The following is a 10,058-nucleotide window of genomic DNA, read 5'->3' as shown; positions in this document are numbered from 1 at the left end:
CCAGGGCAGCTCTCTCACCTCTGGTTCCCACTGGACTCTTAACTCTCACCTGTGGCTCCAAGTAGCTGTTGGAAGGGGACAGTGGCCACACCCCAGTACATAGCTTCGACAAGTGGGCTAAACCAGGTGAAGGTAGCTGGTGGCCTCATATTCCAATGAGATAACATGTCCTAGTGCATGTTCATCTCCAGTGGACTGGGTGGATGAGATCAACAGTAAAGTCCACCAGGAAGGTGATTTTGCAACACTCTGTGGAGAGCACAGAAGACATCACGGTCATCCACTGTAACCAAGAAAGACCCCAGTTTGTGATGCTTGTTCGTACCACTGGATTCAGATTTCTTAGGTTGAGGGAGTGGAACTTAGTGCAATGGCTTTTCCACTTTAAAAACTCTCCCACACAGGTCTCCTGGATACAACAGACAATCACCATGTATATAAGCTATCTTATTTATTTACTTTTATTTTTTGTTATTATTATTTCTGTTCTTTATCTTAATGTGTGTTTTTTGTGCTGCATCTGATCAAGAGTAACAATTATTTCATTCTCCTTTACACCCGTGGAATGGAAATTACATTAAAAAATCATGAATCTCTCTTGAATTTAGATTCAGTTCATCCTTTTTCACATTTAATTATTTTTATTGAAATTTACAAACAGTTATCAACAACTTTTTATTGAGGATTACTAGTTATGAACAAAGAACGTCTCAAAAACAAACCCTTTTCTACATCTACACTGGCCAGGTAGCAATCAAGCCCATTCAATATAAAATGTTAATAAAATTACTAAAAAAAAACACACTTCTTGGGAGGCATTGATGAGAAAATCCTGTTGTGCAAAGCTTCAGGACTTTACTGAAATTACAATGAGTTTGCTCCCACAGATCAAAAAAAAGTTAGATAAGAATACTGCACAAAGACACCAAACTTTCACTACTATTCCAACACATTACTTTGAATACTAAAACACAAGACTTAAAAAAATTAGAATACATTGAAATCCAATGAGGAATGATTAAACCTGAGGGGTTTCATTGTTACAGAACTAAAAGGCCATGTAGAATGCACACCTTGGTTCTCCTGTAGGAGCGTCAATTAAAAATAGTTTTTAGAAGATTAGCTTTATTTGTCACATGCAGATCAAAACATCGAAACATACAGTGAAATGTATCGTTTACATCAAATCACATCGGCGAGGACTGTACTGGGCAGCCTGCAAGTGTCGCCAAGTTTCTGATGCCAACATAACCTGTACATCTTTGGAATGTGGGAGGAAACTAGACCACCCCGAGGAGCATCATGTTGTCATGGGCAGAACGTACAAACTCCCTGTAGACGGGACTAATCCACAGTCATTGGTGGTGTTATGAAAACATTACGCTAACTGCTACACTACTGTGCTGCCCCTGTGACTGTGAGTTCCTGGAGGTTTGCAACAGTGAGTGAACAAAATCCAATCCCTACTGTGGCTAGCAATTCCTTGATCCTATGTCAATGCTGAGGCTTCTTATAATGTCAGTTAATTCATTCATATAAATTGTGTGGAGCCCAGTCTACATGTAAACCATGCAAGGAGCCCATCCCAGCTCTGCCTTAACTTGGATGCAGACTAGTTTTCCATAAACACAAGGGATTATGGAGTTGTTGGAAATCCAGACCATCACACACACACACAAAAGCTGAAGGAACTCAGCAGATCAGGCAGCATCAATGGAGAGGAATAAACAGTTGTTGCTTTGGGCCAAGTCCTGAGAAATCCATTTCCAATTTCAAACCGTGCCTGCATTGATCAAGCACTCTCCGTGCAAATGGGTCCTCTCCCATCCTCACTGTAGTGAAGTTATTTTGGACCTTGGTCCCAGAGGAACTTTACTTCGCTTATCTGTACACATGTGTACGGTTGAATGAGAATAAACTTGAACTTGAGATGGTTAGACAAGATTTTAGAATAATATTGCATTGGAATAAATTTGTGACATCAGCTGGTTGTTGGCTTTGATGACAGCACTGAAGTTTGAGAGATCTCAGCCATAAGATCAAGGATTTCTGATGAAGGGTCTCTGCCTGAAACATCAACTGTTTATTCCTCTTCCTGGATGCTGCCTGACCTGTTGAGTTCCTCTAGCATCTTTGTTAGTTATTTAGTGATAGGCTCATCATGCCTTCTGAGGCACACTGCCCCAGCAAGCCCACAACTGTGATTAATACCAACCTAATCACAGGACACTTTACAATGACTAATTAACTTGCACAGTAGGTCTTTGGACTGTGGGAGGAAACTGGAGGACCCAGGGAAAATCCACACATTCCATGGTGAGGATACACAGAGAGTCCTTAAAGAATTGAACTCCGAACTCAGGAATGCCTTGAGCTGCAATGATGTTGAGCCAACTGCTCCACCACTGCAGCGCTGTGTGTGTCAGTCTGGTTTTGTAGAAATTTAGATCAGAGATAGAGGCCATTCGTGTATCATATTCTTACTGGAAGAAAGCAAGTCATCAGCAATAAAACAAACAGAACTTTGGAAAAACTCAGTAAGTCAAGTAGCATCTGTGGAGTTAAAGATGTAGGACTGCTATTTCCACTCAGTCCCGATGCAGGGTGTTCTAAAGGTCATGCCTCAAAAAGGGTAGCGTCCACCATGAAGGGTTCCTACCATCCAGTACATGCCTTCTTATTGCTACCACAAAGGAGGAGGTAGATGAGTCTGAAGAGAAGCACTCAATGTTTCAGGAACAGCTTCTTTCCCTCCGCAATCGGTTTCTGAATGGTCAATGAACCTTTGTACACTACCTCACTTTTTTTGGTCTCGTTTTGCACTACTTGTTTAATGCAGGGATGGTAGTGGGGAAAAGCTCCCACTACCTACTAAATCCTCCTAATAGTGTGCATCTCAAATAGCCTCTGACAACCAAATCCAGCTCCTGGCCTTCACGTATGGCTTGGCCTCTGAGCCTGGTGGAATCATTTCTACTGACAGGAGAAGGGGCAAAGGGAGGCTACTGGTGCCTTAAACTCATTTGCTTTGGGCAGTTGGGGTCATCAACTGTGGTTGGCAGCTCATTTAGGATAAGGAAAACTCTGATCTCAAACCTCTGCTGCCTTGCATGGGGAAGGCTTTGGGAGTAAATCCCAAGGAATAATCCAGAGCTCGAGTCCCTAAGGTCCCTACATCAAGTTCAATGCTGATTGGCAACTCCTGCAAAGATGCTGGTGCCAAACTGCATTGGTCTCTGCCATTCCTTTGGATTCATCAGCTGTGTGGAAAGAAGGGTAGCCTGCTATATGGGCAACAGCTTGTTCTTCATATTGTACTGCCCTGGCTTGTGTATCATGTAGACAGCTGAGATGCAAAATCCCTGGTCGACCCTGACCAATGGAGGATTATATATATATATAAATATAATTGTAATTTTCCTTCCACAGATGCTGGCTGACCCAATGAGTTCTTCTAGTTCTTTGCCACCTCAGCATCTTTCATCTTCAAGCTAATTCTGCTCTGCAGCTCTTGTACAAGGCATGATATTATAATTCTCTTGACCTGATCCCACTCTAGTTCCAATCCCAGCTATGATTCCATGAGAGATTTGAATCTTTTCTGACAATAACAATGATATTTCCACCATCTGTGGTTGGAGAGTAGTTCCGAGATCCAGGCGCTGAAATCTCCTAAGGCTCTTATGTATGGATCAGGTCGTCACCTTTGATTGAAAACTAGCTGTTGAAATCTCCCACGCAGGGGACAGATGGAGATAAGACTTAGGTCAGCTGTGATCCAAGTTTGAAAGACGGTGACCCCTTCTCTGACTTTGTTTCAATATATTATTGTTGGGGGGTGTATTAAGGGTGTTGGGGGCCAAGGTGGGGTAGATAGACTGGGAATTATCAACTTAATTTTTATTTATTTAGAGATGCACCACTGTGAGTTTCTGGGTGGTGGTGTTTGTTAAGCCGGAAAATACCCTTTTTGGCCCAACTTGTTGCACTGCCCAGCAACCCTAGCCAATCACAGGACAACTTTACAATGACCAATTAACCTAATAACTGGAACATCTATGGACAGTGGAAGAAACCGAGGGACCAGGAGGAAACCCACGTGTTCATGGGAAGAACATACAAAATTCTTGCAGACGACGCTGGAATTGAACTCCAAACTCTGATGCCCTGAGCTGTGATAGCATTACGCCAGCCACTATGGTACCGTGGCGCCACTGGATTGACAAGGGTCCTTGGCATTGTCAGTGATCCCTCCCATCCGTCCAACCATCTCTTTGACCTCCTACCATCAGACAGGAGGTAACGTAGCATCAGAATAAGAACTGTTTGGATGGGAAACAGCTTCTTCCCCCAGGCCGTGAGACCACTGAACTCCCTGCCACCACCTGGGTCTCATCACGTATGAAGTGCCAGTAGTGTTACACTGTTTAACTAGTGTTGTAAATGAATCTTATTATGTGTTAATCTAGTTTTGGTAATATTATTTCATGTGTTGTTTGTGTGAGTTGTATTTACCGTGTTGTGCACCTTGGTCCAGAGGAATGTTGTTTCATTTGGCATATAGATTGAATGACAATAAACTTAAACTAATTGAGACTGAAACAATCAGACTGGCTGAGGGTGAGTGACCTCCCAAATGTGTGTATCTCCAGATGATCCAGTTGCTTTTGGTATCGATTTCTCCCACGATCCCACTTCCCCTCCCTCTTCCAACATGCTTCTCCTGCCTCAGTAACCCAGGCTGTCCCCGTCTGGGTCACACCCATAGAGTTCGGCCAGCATTTGGAACCTGGGACCCCAGTCATTGAGGAAGTCATAGTCTTGCTCAGAGTCAGTGGAGGAGATGTCTAGGGAGCTTAGCGACTCAGCGACTGAGTCAGAGCCCTCATAGCCATAGATGTGGAGGGTGTCGTAGGGCAGACCGTCCCTGTCGCCGTCTGCCTCGTCCTTCTTCATCTGGACCACTGAGCCCATGTCGTTGCGGTTCTTCCTGAGCCGGGCGTACACCGGGGCACAGTCTCTCACCTCCAAGGGCTGCCCCCCCTTTGTCCGGAGGGAGTTCAGCACAGTGATGTCGAAGCTGTTGGTGTCCATCTCTCCGCCACCCTCCTCGTCGTACTGCACCAGCTGCTCACGGATCTCGCCCGGCGCCTTCACCAAACCCACAAAGGCACTCTTCTTATGTATCTTCTGACGCACGATCAGCAAGACCAGGGCTGGCGGGAAAAGAGAGAGAGGAAGGGTGTGAACTTGGGAAGGTGCAACCAAAAGAGGCAAATGTACAACAATCATACACGCAAGAGATTCTGCAGATGCTGGAAATCCAAGCAACACACACACACACACACACACACACACACACACACACAATGATGGAGGAACTCAGCAAGTCAGACAGCATCTATGGAGGGGAATAAACACTTGACATTTTGGGTCAAGACCCTTCATCAGGTTTCATGACGCTGAGCATCAGGTCTTGGTGAAGGGTCTTGGCCTGAAATATCGTGTGTTTACTCACCTCTATAGATACTGCCTGACCTGTGTTCAATGTACAACAACTTGTTTCAACAACATCCTGCGCAAGAGGTTGAGTGAGTTAGAGCTTTTCGTTTTGGAATGAAGGAGCATCAGAGGTAACTTGATAGAGGTGTATAAAATGATAAGAGGCATAGATCGAGAGGACAGCCAGAGACATTTTCCTACAATGGAACTGGCCAATACAAGAGGGCATAAATTTATGACTGGAGAAACATATGGGGAGGATGTCAGAGGTAGTTTTTCTTCACACAGGGTGGTGGTGTTTGGGACCTACTGCCAGGGCTTGTGGTAGAGGCAAATACATACTTACTTTCTGCCTGTTTACGCTGTTGGCATTTAGGGCAACAGTGAAGATCATCCGTCTCTGTCTGCCCATACAGTTACACACAAATTTAGAAGGATTCTTCATTGTTGTAACACTTTCCTTTTGACCATTCAGGGTTGTCGGCCCTGAGCTAGAGGCAGATACATTAAGGTCATTTAGGAGACGGTTCTATGTTCCATAGTGTTCAGTTCTGGTGGCCTCATTATAGCAAATACCGGTTGGAGGTGTAGTGGCAATCGCACCAGACTCAGACGTGAGTGGTCCTGAGTTCAAACCAGGCCAGCTCCTTGCACGTTTTCCATCGTGTTGCTGGGTTGAGCATCGAGCTAGCAACTCAGCCTTGTAAAAGACGGGGATTTGCTAAAGAAATGGCCAGGCTGCCACCCGATGTGTCCACAAGGCAGGGAGAGGAACAACAACATTACAGGGAAGAAATGGAGGCTTTAGAGAAGGTGCAGAAAAGATTTACCAGAATGCTGCCTAGACTTGAGAGCATGCCTTATGAGGAGAGGTTGAGTGATAGGGCTTCTCTCTTTGGAGCAAAGGAAGATGAGAGGTGACTTGATAGAGGGGTATAAGATGGTAAGAGGTTTAGATGGAGTGGACAACCAATGCCTTTTCCCCAGGGTGGAAATAGCTAATACAATATAATATACTTTAAAAGTGATTGGAGTGAAGTTCGGGGGAGATATCAGAGGTAATTTTTTTATACAGACAGCAGTGGGTGCACGGAACCCTCTTGCCAGAGGAGGTACTAGAAGCAGATCTATTAGGGACATCTATGAGACTATTAGATAGACATAAGGACGAAAGAAATGGAGGATTATGTGGGAGGGAAAGGTTAGATTGAACTTGGAGTCGATGAAAAGGTCATTATAACAGAATGGGCTGAAGAACCCGTACTCTGCTGTACTGTTCTGTGGAAGAGAAGATAGCAGGATGTCATTTTAGGGAGAAGAGAGGGGAGGAAATTCTTAGTGGGGTGAATTCCTAAACTCAGGGCCCAGGCTGGCCCTGGCTCAGACTGTGTTGGTTATTGACACAAATGATGCACTTCACTGTGTGGTTCAATGTTTCGACGCATATGTGACAACTAAAGCTAATCTCCTTCTGTACTTCTCACTGCCTCAGTAAAGCAGTCAGCATAATCAAAGACCCCACCCACCCTGGACATTCCCTCTTCTCCTGTTCCTCCATTTCCTCTTCAGGTACAGAAGCCTGAAAGCACACATCACCAGACAAGGATGGCTGCTATCGAACCGTTATCAGACCCTTGAATGGACCTTTGTATGATAAGATGGACGCTTGACCTCACAGACTACTTCGTTACGATCTTTGACTTTATTGTTTACCTGCACTGCACTTTTTCTGAATCTGTTACACTTCATTCTGCACTGTTATTGTTTTCCCTTGTTCTCTCTCAATGCTCTGTGCAATGATCTGATCTGTATGAACAGTACACAAGACAAGCTTTTCACTGTATCTCAGTACCTGTGACAATAATAAACCAATTCCAATTCCATAAGAGACTGAGGGATAACCTTACAGAGGTGTATAAAATCATGAGGATCATAGATAAGGTGAATGGTCAGTTGTTTTTCAAGGATAGAAGAATCAACTGGGTGACGGGGTGAAGATACATCTCTACCTGTGCTCTTTCCTTTCACTAGCCTGCAGGTCACCCATGGGCAAGCTGCAGCACCTACTTAGCCGCCCTCCCCCAATCAGGGTTACATGAAGCCTGGGAGCAGGTGGTGGATGGTCGTGTGAGCAGCTAGTGCATATCACAAGACCTGGTTGTGTGATCACTGACACCAGGCAGACAATTTCTGAAGAGTATTGAGAATGGTTGGGGTTATCCGTCTTATAAAAACATTGTCCTGAAGAAGACAATGGCAAACCACTTGTGTAGAAAAATTTGCCTTGTGTCAGTGGTCGCATAACCAGGACGTGATGTGCACCAGCTGCTCACACGAGCATCCACCACCTGGTCCCATGGCTTCAGGTGACCCTAATCCAGGATGGGAAGGCCGGGGACTAAGCAGGGGCTACACCTTGCTCAAGGGTGACATGCACTACGTCACTATATTGGCTCTATTTTTGCACTACTTGTTTAATTTCTTTGTCATTTATAATATTTTTAATGTATTACTCCATACTGGTGCTACAAAACAACAAATTTCACAACATATGTTAGTGATAATAGAACTGATTAAAATTTTGATTCAATCAATCAAGTCACGTCTGGTCACCCAGCTCAGTTCATCCTTTGTCCTGGCCCTGGTCCTCAGTTTTCAAGGGTGAAACCTCCACAGCCATGCTCTGTGTGAAGAAATCTCCCTTCTATCTCAGTCCATTTCCTTTAAGCCTTTGAGCCCTGATTTGACACTCTTTTGAGTTGACAGAGGGTGCTGAGGGTGCCAGGTCTTGCTGTTAGTTGCAGGAAAGGCAGATGAAATTCTTGCAAAAGCTTACACAATAAACTTGTACAAAGTTATGCATTATTGATAAATTTTAAATATTTTATAAATACAGATTAAATAATTTATCTCGATTTAGGTCACAGCTGGAGGACTGCAGCCAATTTTGTCAAGACCTTGGAAATAATGCAGAGTGCTCTAGTGGGTTGAGGGGTTTCAGTCAAGTGAAGAGTTTGTATCTGAACTCCATTGGTCAGTGAAGTTTATGGGGAGATTTAACACTGGTGTTCAGTTAACTGGGGGCTCCATTGGAGAATAAAAGCAGAAGTTGTTTCTACTCTCAAAGTTCAAAGTACATTTATCAAATTATGTATACAGTATATAAAATTATGATGGGTATAGATAGAGTGAATGCAAGCAGGCTTTTTCCATTGAGGCTAGGGGAGAAAAAAACCAGAGAGAAATGGGTTAAGGGTGAAGGGGGAAAAGTTTAAAGGGAACATTAGTGGGGGGCTTCTTCACACAGAGAGTGGTGGGAGTGTGGAATGAGCTGCCAGATGAAGTGGTAAATGCGGGCTCACTTTTAACATTTAAGATAAACTTGGACAGATACATGGATGGGAGGTGTATGGAGGGATATGGTCCAGGTACAGGTCAATGGGACTAGGCAGAAAAATGGTTTGGCACAGCCAAGAAGGGCCAAAAGGCCTGTTTCTGTGCTGTAATGTTCTATGGTTCTATGGTTCTATACAACTTTGAGATTTGTCTCTTTGCAGGAAGCCAGAAGACAAAGAAATTCAATAGAATCCATTAAGGAAAAACCCCACACAACAAAGATTGCCAAACAACCAATTAATGAAAAAAGAACAAATTGTGAAAAGAATAATAAAGGTATACAAATAACAGATGGTCAGTTCAAAAAGGAATATGTGGGCACAAAGAGAAAACTTCCTTAACAGCGCTCCCTGTCACGGGCAGCATGGTCGCATGGCGGTTAGCGTCATGCCTAGTGCCAGCGATGGTGAGTGGGTTCAAGTCTTGCTGCTGTCTGTAAGAAGTTCTGTACATTCTTCCCGTGAATGCAAGGGTTTCCTCCGAGTGCTCCAGTTTCCTCCCATATTCCAAAGACATACAGATCAGAGTTTAGTAAGTTCTGGGCATGTTATGTTACAAATGCTTGAAGCTGTCATTAAGGAAGAAATAACGAAACATTTAGAAAGGAGTGGTTCCGTTAGACAGACGCAGCATGGATTCAGAAAGGGCAGGTCCGGTTTGACAAACTTTTTGGAGTTCTTCGAGGACATAATGGGTGCAGTGGATAGAGGGGAACAGGTGGATGTCGTATACTTGGATTTCCAGAAGGCGTTCGATAAGGTGCCACACAAGAGACTTATAAATAAGATACGGATGCATAGAGTCAGAGGAAGTGTATTGGCATGGATAGTGGATTGGATAACCAATAGAAGGCAGAGAGTTGGTACAAATGGGTGTTTCTCCGGCTGGCAGTCAGTGGTGAGTGGGGTGCCGCATGGGTCGGTGCTGGACCCGCAGCTGTTTACAATTTACATTGATGATTTGGAAGAGGGGAATGAGTGTAGCGTAGCAAAATTTGCTGATGACACTAAACTGAGTGGAAGAGCAAATTGTACTGAGGATGTGGAGAGTCTGCAGAGGGATATAGATAGGTTAAGTGAGTGGGCCAAGGTCTGGCAGATGGAATACAACTTTGGTAAATGAGAGATCACCCACTTTGGAAGGAATAATAGAAGAGCAGA

The 10,058-nt window shown here is 44.1% G+C and overlaps 1 protein-coding gene across 1 annotated transcript in view; it reads right to left on the bottom strand.

The window, feature by feature from the left end:
* Positions 1 to 491: 491 nt before the first annotated feature.
* Positions 492 to 10,058, bottom strand: part of LOC134356340 (cadherin-5-like) — a 105,415-nt gene continuing 95,848 nt past the window's right edge. Inside the window, exon 12 of the mRNA XM_063067234.1 lies at positions 492 to 5,216. Within this exon, the coding sequence (XP_062923304.1) occupies positions 4,729 to 5,216 (488 nt within the window). The 3' untranslated portion in view covers positions 492 to 4,728. The remainder of the gene's footprint in view (positions 5,217 to 10,058) is intronic.

This window comes from Mobula hypostoma, chromosome 14 (assembly GCF_963921235.1).
Source record: "Mobula hypostoma chromosome 14, sMobHyp1.1, whole genome shotgun sequence".
NCBI classification, from domain to species: Eukaryota; Metazoa; Chordata; class Chondrichthyes; order Myliobatiformes; family Myliobatidae; genus Mobula; species Mobula hypostoma.
Note: the sequence above shows the minus strand (reverse complement) of the source record. Positions and strands in the feature narration are given on the sequence as shown.